Genomic DNA, 16,805 nt, shown 5'->3' with positions numbered 1-16,805 from the left:
GTGAGCAGCCAGGAGACTAGATGAGTGCCCAGGAGGCTGGGTGAGCAGCCAGGAGACTAGATGAGTGCCCAGGAGGCTGGGTGAGCAGCCAGGAGGCTAGGTGAGCACCTAGGAGGCTAGGTGAGTGTCCAGGAGGCTAGGTGAGTGTCCAGGAGGCTAGGTGAGTGTCCAGGAGGCTGGGTGAGCATCCAGGTGGCAAGACTAAGTAAAAAAAAAGGTGTTACCACCCAGAGGCCAGGGAGGCAGCCTGGGAATCCTTGAAGCACAGCTGTTCAAGGAGATGGGATGCAGGCAGAGTAAAGTGGCCTCTTCTCTCTGTAACTGGCCAGCACCCTTAGTTAGCTGAACCCCTGGATAGCACCCCAGTTAGCTGAACACAACCACTCATGAAGGCAAGAGCTCGCTGCTGTTAACAAGGGCTGTCCCGCCTGTCCACAGATAATCTGGCCATTGCATTACAGATTGATTTCAGAGGATCAGCCGAGCATGCCGTGTGGGCCCATCTTCACATCTGACGAGTCTCACTTTGAAAAGCAAGCCACAGAGGAGAAAGTGAAATCAGTGCTGTTGTGTGATTCTTCATAATAACCAGTGTACGTGACTGAATCAAAGATCAGGACATGAAAACCAGCAGGAAGGGGATAGCTAAGCAACGATTGGTCATTTAAAAAATGTGGGCCTCAGACTACTTTCAAAAGTAGACTCAAGGAGGATGGTGCGTTAAGATGATCAAAATGGTGCAGGCTTTTCTAGTGAGAGCCCAGGTAAGGGCGGGCGGCACATGCGCGCATTTCACAGGGAGCAGCCTGAGGTCATCAATACAGTCAGCAGATGAAAACTTAAAGATGCATCTCAAACATAAAAAGATTTGACGCGACGCTAATTTGCGCCATGTCCAACCTTTGCTTTTACCGAAGAGGCAATAAAAGTAAATTTTACAACTGGATAAAGAACTTGAACATTATTTATTAGTTTTTTTCCTTTTTTTCCTTCCTGATAATTCTTTTTCAAGGTTTTAACAAGTAGGACCAGTAGGATATAAAGTAAGAATGTTGCTGTTTAACATCTCAGAGTAAAGCATTATCTAGGTAACGCTCATCAATCTACCAGCTCAAAAGGGAATCTCTGGCTGGATCTTCACAGTATCCAGCTCCAAGCAATGCAGCACAACGTACAGTAAGTCCAGTGAGAGACCCCTCCTCCACAGCAAGGGCCCAGCCTGATCAAAGGTCCTGGGGCTGATACGTGAGTACTGGTCAGCCACCTGTTCAACCAAAGGGCAGCTTTAGCCCACCAGACTAGCTCAAACATAGTCCAGTGTTTGGAAGAGGCCAAAAGAAGTAAAATCGTAACGGATGCCTGTCCTGGGAAAATCAGTTTGATCTTAGTCCTGGGACCAAGTGAGATTTTAATCCTCAGCGTGGCCCACAAATGCAGCCCAATCTAAAGTTAAAGAACATGAAAGTCAGAGTCATGTATCAGACTTCTTTATCTCAGAGACGTTCACAGTAATCTTCTCTCACATACGATTTTTCTCCGTGTGGTCCCATGTCAGAGGCGCAAAAATAAGAGATGGATAATTCTAGAAATGAAGGGTTCATGCTTTTGAAATTCTGAGGAGTGTGATGCTGTTCCATGCCCTCTGGTCCAGGACATGTGTCTTCTCTTTGTCTAACCTCTCCGTGGTACACTGTCCCCCTTAGTGACATCGTAGGTCTCTTGTCCTTAGATCGCCTGTCAGAGTACTGCAGTGACTGTGTCCAGGCAGACCTCAGTTTACTTCATCATAGGCCTGAAGTATGGGGTGGCGGTGTTGCCAAAGAGAATCTGCACGGTGCTGCTTGTAAGTGAGAGATAATGAAATGAGAGAGATAGGCGAGAGAGGGAGAGAGAGGAGAGAGAGAAGAAAATATTCACTTATATTCACTCTTATTGTGATATAATTTTTAAATTTATATACGAGATGAATATATATAATTTGATACTTTTCCCTGCAGTCATGGGGTATAGCCTCTGTGGTAGGACGGCCTTGAACATCTTGTTCACACATGAGCTGTTGCTAAGACAATGGCGGAATTCCATAATTAGACAAATTTGTTCCCTTTAAATCATACGGTTTCCCCAATAGCCTGACACTGTGAGTTATACTGAAGCGCTTTCTGTTCAGAGAATGTTATATAAGTGTGTGTTGTTTTGGGGGGAAGGGAAAATGAACTACACATATGGAAAGGGGTTTAGGACCCGAACCCTGCTCCCCTCCCCTCCACACATTTAATTCTGGTAATAACAGCCCCGTTCTCCCAGCCAGAAGCTCTGAGACACATACTTTGAGAAGGGAAGTTTCCTCTTTTATGGAATTGTGTGAAAAGTTTTAGAGTGGTATTAAACTAAACCACATCCACTTGTTCTTTTGATGAAGTCCCTTATTGAAAAGTCAGGCATGGCAGAGAAGTTCTGTTGCCCAAGGACATCTGGAGCAGATGGCCGCCATCCCTGGTCTCTCACCCTGTCTTCTATTTGTTTGCTTTGCCGGCCTCGGTTTCCAGTCTCCTCTCCCACCCTCCACTCCCGCTCTCTCTGCGTCCATACTTCCTGTGTGTTTTCAATCACAACTCTTAGCTTTCGCAATTCGTCGGCCCGAGTTGGAAATACAGCTCAGCAAAAGGGCAGGGGCAGCAGGCTGCTTAGGCCCCCAGCTCCAGGGCTGGTCTGGGCCTCAACCTGTCCTGCCGAGGGCCTTGGAGAAGAGAGTGTGGGAAGGCTTTAGATCTATGCCTCCATTTTCCTCTCTCTTCTGTTTCTGTGATGAGATGCCCGAGAAGATGCTTGAGTGTGGGGGCTTACTTCAGCTCACAGTTTGGGGGTACAGTCTACAGGAGGGGAAGAGATAGCAGCAGGTGACTGAAGATTGTCAGACCTGTGCAACTGGGGCTCCTCTCCGTGATCAAACAGGAAGTGAGGTGGGTGGGGCTTTTAGCCTCAATGCCCAGACAACAGTGAGCAAGTTGCTCCCTCAGCAAGGCTCTACTTCCCAGGCATATCCGACCCGTGGGCACTGGGCTACGATCCGCAGAAGATAAGCTGTGAACACAAAAGTCATAAGACATGAGATCGTTTGTAAGTTGATAACAGATGCATAGGGTAAACTTTGTATAAGACAGCGTCCCGCCAACATGTGAAATGTTGGGCACACGTCTTCATTATTTAAAATAGCACCACTGACTGGGGACCCATGGGCCCGCAGAGGACATCCCACATGCAGATCTCAACAGCCCTCAGATGGTACCCACGCCTCTTCACATGGGCCCAGGTACTTCCAGGGAAAATGCATGTCGACACAAGTCACCACGAATTCTTCTCATCCCCTTTAACTCTTCGGCTTCCTCTCAGGGAGTGGGAGTGGTTTTCGTCAAAATCAAGTTTGGGGACCAAGGGGGAGGTTGGCCTGGAAAAATAAAGAAAACAAGTTAAAACAGGGCCTGGGGACTAAAGGGACAGAGGAGGTTGAAATGATGGAGAGGCTAAATGGGAAGCTGCCGCGGACTGGTGTTTTGGAGGATTTGGTCAGAAACCATCCATCTGTAACAGCATCACCGAGCACAGAAAAGGCTGTGGAGAACTCTAGGAGGGTAACGTTGAGAAGGTTCCACTACCGACTCATAACGCAGAGACTTGGCTTTCTCTCCAGGTCTGTAACACCACCACCGACAGGAAACACGCAGACACCTTCCTGGAGAGATGTGTGACGGAGTCAGTCATGAATATCGTGAGCGGCTTCTTCAACTCGCCCTTCTCAGACAACAGTACCAGCCTGCAGGTAACTGAACCCAGTGCCGGGGGAACTAATCTGGCTCGGTCATCCTTTCTGATTCTCTGGAGAACCACTTCTCTTTTGTATTACTTAGCGTCATCCCCTTTCTGACTTGACCAAACTTTATTTTCATATTAACTTATTCATAATAACAAGGAGGAATGGGTTTCATGGTGGCATTGTTTTGTGTGTACGTTGTTATATTTTCTCACACCTTTTCTCTCCTCCCTTCTTCTGGTCCCAGTGTTTCCTGTGTGTTTTCATTCATTTTAGTGTCTCTTAGCTTTTATAATTTTGCCTGTTCTGACCCACTTTAATACTTATATCTTAACACACAATCCAGTTTATACATCATTTAATCAGATGAAAGATCAGAGACCCTCCATGTCCTCCCACAACCTCTCCCACTTAGTGATCGCTCCCCGAACCCCAACTTTCATTTTACATTGAGAGACCGCCTCCTAAAATTGAGTCATTGTCCTCCTGCTAAGTACTACAAGACATTTCACATCTGTAGGCAAAGGACCAAGTGCTGAAATAATGGCTGATTGTTCAGATGGCTCTGACCTGGGCTGCTGCTGTCTGTTAGTGGTTTATCCTAAAGGTTAAAAACATGAAGGTTTTTAAGTCTTCATAAATACTTAAAGACACTTGTGCTTTCCATCCTTAAATGTCCACAGATGAGGAAACCACCAGATACGTTACAGCATATCTGTAGGGCGTCTTATTAAAATGTGTGCTCCATAAGGAGAATTCACGACTAAGAAAGATGACGCTCAGTTCGCATACCACCACAGGGTCACACTGAGTGTCCTCTAGTTTTGTCTGTGTGGAGAACACAATTGCTCAACCCTGTGTTCCGTGAGTTCCCAGCAGATACTGCTGTCCTTCAATCAATGATATCAGGGAAAAGTGCCCGGAACATGGACAGTTTTGTTCACTAGTCTCTAAACGCACCATAACAGCTCTTTGCACAATCCTTAATTTTTTAAAGGAATTATAAGTTGGATACACAGACACACACAGTTTTATTTAATGCATTTCTGCATGTCTGAGGTTTGATGTCTCTTTTGGTGTCTGTTGCCGTGAGGGATAACATCTTGAAGATGTAGACCTTGGCTTTCTCTTCACTGGATGTGGTAGTGGGCCCCTGCAGGGTCAGAGACAGGGAGACCCTGCAGCTTAGTGACCTGGCAGGTCTAGTGGACACAACGTCAGATTCAGTGAGAAACTCCGCTCACCAGAATAAGGTGGAGAATGGCGGAGGAAGATAGCTGAGGTCAGCTCTGATCTACACACGTGTGTGCAAGCACACACACATGCACTTACACACACATGTGCACGCGCACACACACACACAAGCACACACATGCACACACACGCGCATACACACATGTGCATGCACACACACATTCACGCACACACACATACACACACAATTATAGTAGAAACACAAGTGACCAATCTTCTGTAGTGTCTGGCATGTTTCCTCTCATGTTATTGACACACAAGACATGTTTTGTGGTCAGGTGTTTGTGAGTGGCTTTGGAGCACACAACACTGTGTGTCACTGTCTGATAAGGTGTAGCTCTTCAGGCATGTTAGTGGCTTAGGGACCATGGCATAATGACATAGAATGACCACTTTCCTTCTGTTTTCAGACCCACCAGCCTGTCTTTATCCAGCTGCTGCAATCCGCCTTCAGAATTTACAACTGCACCTGGCCCAACCCTTCCCAGAAGGCCTCAGTGGAGTCCTGTATCCGAGCGCTCGCTGAAGTGGGTAAGTCAGGGGTCTAGTTTGCCTCAGTTGCACGTTTCCTGAAGTTACCGGGTTTGTGTTACGAGCCACACAGGCAGCTTTCTGGTCTAGAACCTCACAAACAAATAAAGCCAGGTTGTTCTTTTGTTTAAGTGGAAGACCAAGGTTCAGCAACTGATTCTCAACATAGCAGAGTTTTGGAAGAAAAGTATATTCATATTTCCAAATTTCAAAGGGGTATTATATTTAAAATATGGCTTAGTGAGATTTTGTAAGAATGGCTTAACTAATTATCTTACTTTTAATTGTGGAATTATCTTATTTATTAATGAGAACCTGATGTTAATAATTTTTATGGCAATAGGCTTTTTGTTTGTTTGTTTTTAACATTCTAGTTTGTGTGAAATCTGTATCATTCAAAGGCCTATTATACACTGAGGGCGTCAACATTAATAATGAGATGAAGACAAGTGTAACACAAATTCTAATTGGTCTTAATAAATAAAACCCAGAGTCGGATATCAGGGGCTGAAAGCTGAAGGGTCAGAGAAGCAGAGCAGCCACTAGGAGACCTTTTACCTCTATCAGTGCTCAGACTGAAAGGGTGATCCTGTCCTCAGACTGTCCCCTCTGACTGCAGGGACTGTCCTCAGACCGCACTGAGCTCCTGTCTACTGCCTTATACTCTCCCTGCCCAGCCCTATCACTCCTGTCTCCACCTCCCTAGTGCTGGGATTAAATACGTGGGATCACCTTTGTGTGAGCTCTGTTTCTCATTTAGACAGATTCAATCTTGTAGTCCAGGCTGGCCTTGAACTAACAGAGATTCTTCTGCCTCTGTCTTCCAGAGTCCTGAAATTAAAGGTGTGTGCCACCACTGTCTGGCCTCTGGTGGCTTAGCTCTGTACTCTGATCTTCAGGCAAGCTCTATCTGTTAAAACACAAACAAAACATCACTACAGGCCAGGGATTTAAACTAAGGGAAGTGAGGATAAGAATTCTCATAGATGCTTCCCGCTGTGTAAAGTCAAGCCTGTACGTAGTTTTGTATTAATTATTACATAATTTTGTGCATAATAGGTATGTTTATGGGTATTATGTGTGTGTGAATGCAGGCACATGCATGTATGGTTCATATGTCAAGGTCAGTGGACACCCTCACAGCTATTCCTTGCCGTCAACCTTATTTGAGACAAGGTCTCGTTGTTGTTTCCCTGCATGGCAGCCCATGACTTCTCCTTTCTTTGCCTCCCACCTCACTGTTGGTAGGGGTGCTGGGATCCACCTCACTGTGGGTAGCAGTGCTGGGATCACCTCACTGTAACAGTGCTGGGATCCACCTCACTGCAGCAGTGCTGGGATCCACCTCTCTGTGGGTAGCAGTGCTGGGATCCACCTCACTGTGGGTAGCAGTGCTGGGATCACCTCACTGTAACAGTGCTGGGATCCACCTCACTGTGGGTAGCAGTGCTGGGATCCACCTCACTGTAGGTAGGAATGCTGAGATCCACCTCACTGCAGCAGTGCTGGGATCCATGTCACTGTAGGTAGCAGTGGTGGGATCCATCTCACTGTAGCAGTGCTGGGATCCACCTCACTGTGGGTAGCAGTGCTGGGATCACCTCACTGTAACAGTGCTGGGATCCGCCTCACTGTAGGTAGGAATGCTGAGATCCACCTCACTGCAGCAGTGCTGGGATCCATGTCACTGTAGGTAACAGTGCTGGGATCCACCTCACTGTAGCAGTGCTGGGATCACCTCACTGCAGCAGTGCTGGGATCCACCTCATCGCAGGAGTGCTGGGATTACAGATGTATTCCAGTGCATCTGGCTTTATGTGGGAGACTCAAATTAAGCTTACACCAGAAGTACTTACCCACTGAGTCACCTTCCCAGTCTTTGCGTAGATGAATTATGGAGGGAGTGGAGGACAGAGAAGAAGTACAGGCTCGGATGGACAGAAAATAATAAAGTAAAAAGGAAAACAGAGAGGCATATGGCCATTCCTGGTGGTTCCATCATTTCAGTGTCGTGGTCATGGTCTCGGCCACTGTTAATGTTTATTGAGATTTACCAGGACCAAGGCCGCACTCTTTTACACCCAACCTTTGATTGGTTCTTTGGTTATTTATATCTCACAGTTCAGGAAACCATTATCTTGACCTCGTGTTTAGTATATGCTTAATAAACCTGTGATAGGCAGTCAGTGATATAGCTAATTGTGATCATTAAAATGTTTTCGGTCTTTACCTAATCTGCAAACTGGCCTAAGAGATTTTATATTAACAAAACTTAATGGTGGCACCAATTTTGAGGAAATAAAAAATCAGATATAATCTAAGAATATCAATTGATGACTGCAGTTAATAGTAATATAGTTTACCTAGGAAATTAATTTTAGATAAGAATTCTAGTTATAAATATGTGAAAGAAATAGTTTTAAATAGAATCTCTACTGTGCTTGCTTCTCTGGCGCACATGCCGCTTGGACCTGGGGACCTGGTCATCCCTCTGCGGTTCTGCCCTGGAGTGCACAGGACGGACACTCTCCTCCCCCTCCCTTCCTGCCTGGTGTCCCGGTCAGCCTGATGCTGGGGGTGGGATTGTCTTCCTCAGTTTGTGTGCAAGTGCTAGGGCCCTCTAGTCCTCTCATAGTTCTCTAATGCTGAAGCATTTGATGTATTATATATAATAATATAGTGAATTATCTGTATTTCTCACGTTATTGCTGAGCATTTGATGCTGTCACTGGTATTGTAAGTGACGTGTTTTCCACACCATGTTTATGGTTTTGCTTTGACCTGAGCCTCCGGCGCTCTCCTGGGTCACTCTGTTGTGTGGCCCCTGTACCCCCCGAGCCCTGCTGTCCCCAGCCCTGTGACCTCCTCACTCTCAAGCTCTGACTGCCCTCTGTATCTGCAGCCCCTTTCTGAGCTCCAGGGCTCTAGGTCATGGCCACTTTCCATGCATACTTCACGATGCTCATCCTGAGGTGCTCAGAGCTGAGAGGCTCTGCAAGGGACATTACTTTCCACGTTACAATGAAATTATGGAATTTTTTTTGGATCAAATTTAGGAATTTTAGCCATCAGTAGAAGGTGTCATCGAAAGGAGAAGCAAATAGTCTTCCCTTTCACACAGCATAAGGCCTTCCCTTCAGATGATATTTCTCGGGTTTGCGTCCTTCTCTCCCTCCCTCTCTCTCCTTTCTCTTTAGCCTTCAGCAAATGCGATGGGGGCTGAGACCACTTGGCCTCCGCAGTACTTAGAGTGCTGTGCGTAGCACTTAGAAATTGCAGACAAAATCAGGCATGGGAGCAGGTACACCTGTAATCCCAGCTGCCTAGGACGGTGATGCAGGAGGATTGCAAACAAAAGAACTAATGAAGGATGAATGAATGAATGGGAGCTGGGGGATTTCATGTGTGCTTACCATCTAAATCCGAGCCCAGGGGATTCAGTGTGCGGTCAGATCAGTTCTTTCACGGCGCGACAGCAGAGTTGTTGGCCTAAAGTCGTCACCCAAATACACTGGCCTAATCCTTTTCTGCGCTAGCCAAAGCCGAATGGTTTTTCAGAAAACAAACAAACAAACAAAGCGTGATTTCTTTCTGTGTATTAAAAAAACACGTGTGGTGATGGTTCTACCCAACCCGCGGCCGAGGAAATAATGGGGAGCGGTGCTTTGGCTTGGTGTCCCTTTTATCTCCACGAGGCTGGCTTTCGTCTTTCTTTCTGTTGGCCTTACACTCTGCCATCGGTGTCTGTGGTGGCACACACCTGGAGTCCCATCATTTGGAGGTAGAGGCAGGAGGAGCAGGAGTTTAAGGTGACCCTATGCTGTATATTATGGGCGACGTGAAGCACTATCTCGAACAACAAAAGTATTTTTGTTAAAATTTCTTTGTGAAAGCCTTTTCTTTCCTTCATCTCCACGGGGCTGTCCTCCTCCTCACTGTGCACCTGCCCTTGTGGTTTTTATCTGACCATAGCTTATGCCATCACAAGCATAAAGATGGCTTTAAAAGCAGCTAAGAGTGTGTTTTGCAGAGAACCTGGGTACCGCTCCCTGGACCCGCATCTGGTCTCTCTCAACATCTCACAACTCCAGCTTCAGGGGATCGGAAATCCTCTTCTGGTCCCCATGAGCACTGCGCTAACATTTACAAACTCAGATAGACACACACAAACTAGTTAAAAATAAAAATATCCTATAAAAGATATTCCTAGAAAGCTGGTGTTATATACTATATACCATGACATTGTCATATTATCATATGTCAAATATTATAATTTAGTATTATGTTATTATATATCATTTAATTATATCATATAATGGCATTATGCACCATACCATTTCATGTTATCATCATATTACATTATATTGTAGATCACACATTATACCATCCTATATATCACCTTATCATATCATATTATATCATCATCATAAATCAAATTTCATGTCATTTGGTATCATGTCACATAATATTACATACCATCATGTTTTCCTGCCTGGGAGGCCTGCTTCCAACAGCAAAGGGCTCACAGGGAATCCATGAACTCTGCGTACTATGACTTTCTCATCTAAGGGGTAAGGGGAAAGACACTCACATGCTCTCTTGATGGTTTCCATCTTTATTCTTCTCCTGCATTCTTATGTTCTATTTTCTCCAGAAATGTCCCTTCTGTCTCTCTGATGTTTTCCTCCTTATTCTCTCATTTTTGGTGTTTTCCTTCTCTTCTCTGTTTTCCCATTACAGCCTATATACTCCAGCAAAATCTTTCAAGAAATATAAAAATCACAGTGTGGGTACAGTCTAGTTTTCAAATGAATGTTTACCATGAATACAAGTAAAAAGTGGCATGTTTTCTATATCCCTTCCATGGTTAAACAGTTTACCACTGCAGGTGAAAAACAAATTATCCCAGGAACCCACGTACATTCATACCCAAGCAACTTGCTACAGATTTGTTATCAACCAATCCTAGCAAGGAATATACGTCAGTGGACAATGATTGGACTGCTCTGTTTCTGTCCTCTGACCTAAACGGGTTCCTCATTCAACTCTGTGCCCTTCTGAAACTTCAGATTGTCTCCTTGGGTTTTTCACCTCTGCACTATTTGACAGAAACATCTTAGTCTAATTTTAAGTTATTTTCAAAGCTTTGTTTCAGCTGTGATGCACTCCTAACCCCGTGAACACATCTCCCAACATTAAGAAAGGAGTTAAGCTAGTTAGGCTACTGGGACTCAGATGTTTTTCTACACTGCTCCTCAATAGAAGCTCATGTATTCTTGCTGTGTGACACTTCCTTGTTTTATTTTTTTATCCTCTGCAGCCTCTGCGTTATCAGAGGCAGGGACAGCATTTTATCCTACCTTTACTATATTAATTTTCTCACTAAACTAACCTCTATAATAATCCCTTATTATAGTTATTAAAAAACCCCAGTCACCAAAATCCTGTTTAAACTAACACCATTTTTGCATAATCACCATTATTATATAATAAAATCATTTCTTAGGTTCAGTTAAATAGTACAGCTTAGGAGGAAATCATCTTAATAATCCACAGTAAAATGCCCAGCAGAACGAGATGCTTCCAGGAGGTAATCACTACATGATGGGCAGTGGTGATATTCCCACACCCGTCCACACTATGCCAGATGCCAGAGAGAGAGATGGCCGTGGCAAAGATGTGAAGCTTTGCCCAGCAGAAGCAAAAGACATTCTGAGGTCTGTGGTCTCGGGGCCTTGCCTCTCCAAGATTCACCCATTAGGGATTGGCCTCCTGGGGCCCTGAGATCCTCATGTCCACTATCATCTGCTTCTTCTCTGACAGGGCTGCCAGCACTCATGTCGCATGATCATATGTCATTATATCATTCAATTATATCATCACCGCATGTGGTGATATTTCGTTTGTGCTTTGACAAACAAAGCTTGCCTGAAGATTGGAGTATGGAGCTAGCCTCACTAGTTAGCCACAGAGGCCGGGCAGTGGTGGCTCGCACTTTTAATCCCAGCACTAGGGAGGTGGAGATGGGAAGGGATGTGGGTGGGCAGAGAGAGGACTGTAAGGCAGGAGGAGACAGGAGCTCATGGCATTCAGTCTGAGGACTTCAGAGACAGAATGCCCTTCAGTCTGAGGATTTCATAGCGGCAGGAACTAGTTCCTGGCTGCTCTGCTTCTCTGACCTTTCAGCTTTCTCCCCCTGATATCTGGCTCCTGGTTTTTATTATTAAGACCAATTAGAACTCATGCAACATCATCTTCATGTCATCATACTGTATGTATCATCATGGTATATCATCATCTTATCATATATTATCATGTATATGCATATCATGTAATTTTATATTACCATATCATCTTATACTGTCACACAATTATCATATTATCATATCACATCATGACTTACAATCATAGCATATCTTCATATCGTATCATATATCCATATATTGTCACCTTATAGTATCATCTCCTAGCCCTTCACACCATCATTGTATGCCATATAACCTCATACCATGTTATCATATCTTCATAGTTTCTTTTCAGCCATATAGATCAATCATATGTAAACATCTTCATATAAGATTTTTTTCCCTTCCTGCTCCTTGTTGCTGTTTGAAATCTCTTGTTTCTCAGACTCTGCTGTTTACCCCACTCAGAGTGGAGACTCTGGAAACAGCATCTTCGTGGCCCTTGCCCTCAGGGCCTGCAAACCTACTTCTGATAACCAAGATGATGAATGTATTCGTTACTTTCTCATCACCGTGACAGCTCTCCACAGAAGCAGTGTGAGGTGGAAAGGGTGGAACGTGTCCTTGCCTGGTCCATTGTGGTGGGGCAGGCATGGTGACAAGGGTGTCTCTAGCTGTGGCCACCTTGCACCACAGCCAGGAAGCAGAGAGACAGGTGCTGGTGGCTCCGCTTTTCTCCTTTTTATTCAGCTGGGGTCCCCAGCTGACAGGCTGGTGCTACACTGGTTAAGCATCTCTGGAAACACCCTACAGACACCTCCAAAGTGTCTTCTAGTGTTTCTAAGTCCTGTTAGCAGTGAGATGTTATCCCCCACAACAGGTGTGTGCTGACTTAGGACCATCTATGGACTACGGTGACTTTACCTTGGCTAGTATCAGAAGGCAACATGACAGCAAGTTTGAGCTAAAGGTCACATTAACCTGCGTTAATTAACCTGTGAGGATCAGGCATCTCCTCATAAACAGAATCACTGTTCCTATGATTGAGCGAAGGCTGGGGCTTCACAGACAGAGAAGGACTGAGGACGGCAGAGGCAGGACCCAGAGAGAACCAGCTGTTTCTGTGTTCCTTTCTGTCCAACGGGAAAGCAGGGGACACCATGGTGTGCTGTGGTGGGTTGCTGGGATTCTCCCTTCTGTCTTAGAAACTGACCTGTTTCTGAGCCCAGTCACCACCCCCTCTGGTTAGGTCTCCTGAGACATTGGCAGTCTCCAAGAGTGGCCTCTCGTGAAGTCCAGCCCTGGGTGGCACCTGTGTGAAGCTTTTCCGCTCACATGCACTACCTTTTCTACTTCAGCTTTCTTTCCAAATGCGTAGCAACACTGAAATTTGGCACATCTTAAACATTTAAGAATATTTGATATTTAAGAGAATACAGAATAATCTATGTGTAAAATATCACAAGGTCGGGGATGCATTTTGATGCATTTATGAATTGGCAAACACATTCCTTCTACATGCAAATATCAATTATAGTTTACCTGTGTGAAACACCTGTTTCTCAAGTGCTCTCTGGTACTATTACCTCAACCTGTCTCTCATCCAAACCACTTCATCCTCTTCCTCTAGTGTGCACTGAATGCAGAAGGTGGTAAGAAGACTGGAGGACCACTCTCTCAGTTGGCCGTTCCCTCCCCGCGAGCATTAAGGGCTTGCTGAGTGCTGAGGAATGTCAAGGCCATGGGAATCTTTAGACACGCAGGGTTAGATGCCTTTCCTCAGTTTACCTGTTCCTGTAAAACGCATGAAATGCAGAAACGCTTCCAGCAAACACATCTACAAATGACTTCCAAATAATTTCACTTAGGAAAGAATTCTGCCCATGCGCTTCATAATTGGCCTGTGATCTGGGGGGATTCATATTGGGTGGCTGTTTGGCCACAGTATTGATTTTCCACAAGGAAATTGCAGGAAATGTCTCTTACAAATGCTTTGCCTAATGAATACAAACTTCAAGCCAGTTGTTCTCAAAATGAAAGAAATGTAAACCCGTTAACCCTTTAGAGAGTCTGTATTAAATAAATGTCTATTTGAATTTGCTGGGGGCATTGTAGTGGGAGTCTAAGGGGTTTGACGTCATGTAGTCTTGTGATTATGGTTTTACATCTTCATTAGTAGCTCAGGCTACCCCTTAGCTACCTCCTGTATGCAGGTCCCTGGCTTCCATACTGAACAATGCAAAAGAGAGGCCCCAGAAAAGCAAATGCTGAATCAAAACAAAATAACCTTCTTAAAATCCACTGTTTTATAAAACAATTACTTGCAATAAGTTATAATATAGCATACTATTTTATAAACACTTTTCACTTATTAGTTTAACTGATTGTTTAGTGATTCCTCACTATCTGGAAGGTATCATTGTAGCTGAAGTAAATCCACTCTATCAAACATACTTCGCCCCCAGGGAATTTCTAGAGTAGATACAACTTGTCAGCTTACCTGTTAGAAAGTTCTAGAGCCTTTCTTGGCACTCAGAGCATGGTCTGTGATGTTTGCAAGAGTAAAGTGCATGATGCCGAGAAGTGAATGTGCGTTCCCGTGACTCAACAGCCTTTGCGTGGCGCTAACCCGACCTCACCTTGTTTTAAACATCTGATGTCTGCGATCACCTCTCACATGAGGGAATAGAGCTGAAGCCTGAGAGTGGGCCTTCTGTGTTGTGACAACTGCTCTGCCAGGGGTGTTGTTAACCCACCAGCCATGCCAGAGAACCCTTCTCCTTAACTTCGTGTTTGGATTTCGTCATATTGTTACAGTTTTAATGTGTTTTTCTCTTCTATGGACAGGGAATGAGCTGTTGGTATTTCCTTTCCTGTGAACAGGGCCCTTCTTGTGCTTTGAGTTCAACCCTTACATGTTGGGAAATGACTATTTGGTGACCAGTTTTCTTAAAATTGTCATTGGAATTTTATTTCCTAGCATAAGGGATTTATAATTCTTCTGGGGCTTTTTAGTTTGTGGAAGCTTATGCACATGTTCCTGTGTGAGCAGGTGTGTTTAGCTCAGAGAGTAACTTATCTTTTAGATGGGTTCTCCATTGGTCTGGAACTTGCCAAGTAGGTGAGGCAGGCTGGCCAGGGAGCCCAGGGCTCCTCCTGTCTCTGTCTCCCCAGTGCTGGGGTTTTGCATGCACACCGCCATGCTAGGCTTGCTCTGGAGGAGGGGATTCAACGAGCAATGCACTTTGCTGCCTGAGCTCTTATCCCAGCCCACTTCTTTGAAGGTTTAATTTCATCCTCAGAAGAGTTTTTGCCACTCTGAGGTGCTGTTAATTCTCAGAGAATTTTCATATTTTGATTTGTCTGCATCTTTTGGGTGTTGTTGTGAAAAGCCATGTGCTCCCTGGAGGTGAGCAATGCTCTCCTCTGCACTCAGAAGGCTGAGGGAGGCCATAAAGACTGTGAGTTTCTCCTGTCTCACAGAGTGAGGAAAATGCAGAAAGGGGAAGGGATGGAAGGAGAGAGGGAGGAGGGAGGGAGACAGAGAGAAAAAGGGAGGTAGAGGAAGGGAGAGACGCTTTGTTTTTTTATTTTATTTATTTTTTCTTTGGTTTTTCGAGACAGGGTTTCTCTGTGGTTTTGGAGCCTGTCCTGGAACTAGCTCTTGTAGACCAGGCTGGTCTCGAACTCACAGAGATCCGCCTGTCTCTGCCTCCCAAGTGCTGGGATTAAAGGCGTGCTCCACCACCGCCCGGCTGGGAGAGACGCTTTGAATACCTAGAATACACTGCACTTACTTACAGCTTTTGTGGTATGGACTCCACTCAAGTTCATCTTTTACTTACAGCTTTTGTGGTATGAACTCCACTCAAGTTCATCTTTCCAGATGACTAGCCAGGCCTCCAAGTCTCATTCCTGAGTGGCCATAAGAAGTATAGCTTTGTCCAAGTAGAGGATTAATGGGGCGTGCGTCCATGTGGTAGAGTTGAGTTCACAAGGAAGCTTGTATCCGTACGTTCAACATTCTCCCTGTGTAAATACTCCAGTGGGCTGGGGGAATAGCTCAGAGAGTGAAGCACATGCAGAATGTCCCGAGCTCAGTCTCTAAAGCCATATAAAAATGCCGTGACATTGTGGCCTGTGCCTGGAATCCCAGTACCAGGGAGGCAGAGGTCGGTGGACCCCTGGGGCTTATTGGCCGGCCCACCTAGGCTACTCTCCAAATTCCAGGCTAGTGAGAGACCCTGCCTACCAGAGGGAGGTGGAGACCGCGGAAACACAGCTGTCTTCTGACCGCTACACACGCGTGCGCGCACTGATGAACACACACACACACACACACACACACACACACACACACACGGATTTATCACAGACGTGGGTGTGCTGGAGAACGGGTGCAGCTCCCACCCACACCTTTGTCCTACAGTTCCAGCCGTTCTGGCTTGGATGGGCTGACAGCCAACCAGTTTTCTAATTAGTGCTCACTCTTCCTGCTCACCTTCCCCACATCCGTCAGTGTGCACGTCCAAGAATTTTTCCCCATGGCACCTATCATGGACCCGTATGTGTTTTCAGAGGGTTTGCTCTGGCAGATACCATCCGTGGTTTCTGCTAATTAAAAACATTCACCTAGCACACAATATTTAATGAATTATAATTAGAAATAGATTTTGATTCTATCTTAAAGGCCCTAAAAAGACTTGTCATATCCAGGAAATTTCAGGATTTATAGGGCTAATTAGGAGGTTTGCCATGTACTAAAAATACCCGTGGATATAGGGTGGCTCACTCATGAGAACGCAGAGGTCCCCCAAAGCCAAGTGCACAGGCAGTGGCTCCCTCCTCTCCCACTCGTTCCTTAGGGACTCGGATGCCTGTCCTCTGATGCAGACATGTCCTTAGCCAGGCAGTGTTTCTGACTTAGAGGCCCAAGAGGAGCACCTCTTTATAAGAACCTTCATCTGACCTTGTCACACGCTGTAGGCATGAAGAATGGCAGGTGTAGTAGACTCATTGGCTCAAGA

General features: G+C 45.3%; 1 protein-coding gene across 2 annotated transcripts in view; it reads left to right on the top strand.

Moving 5' to 3' along the window:
* The window catches only part of Itpr2 (inositol 1,4,5-trisphosphate receptor type 2), a 408,993-nt gene that overhangs the window by 195,337 nt on the left and 196,851 nt on the right, over positions 1 to 16,805 (top strand). For both annotated transcript variants that reach the window (XM_005364599.3, XM_026787888.1), the window contains 2 exons: positions 3,689 to 3,817; positions 5,473 to 5,593. In XM_005364599.3, the coding sequence (XP_005364656.1) occupies positions 3,689 to 3,817; positions 5,473 to 5,593 (250 nt within the window). The remainder of the gene's footprint in view (positions 1 to 3,688; positions 3,818 to 5,472; positions 5,594 to 16,805) is intronic.

The sequence above is a fragment of the Microtus ochrogaster genome, assembly GCF_000317375.1.
Source record: "Microtus ochrogaster isolate Prairie Vole_2 chromosome 14 unlocalized genomic scaffold, MicOch1.0 chr14_random_2, whole genome shotgun sequence".
Lineage (NCBI taxonomy): Eukaryota > Metazoa > Chordata > Mammalia > Rodentia > Cricetidae > Microtus > Microtus ochrogaster.
This window is presented reverse-complemented; position numbering and strand designations above follow the sequence as displayed.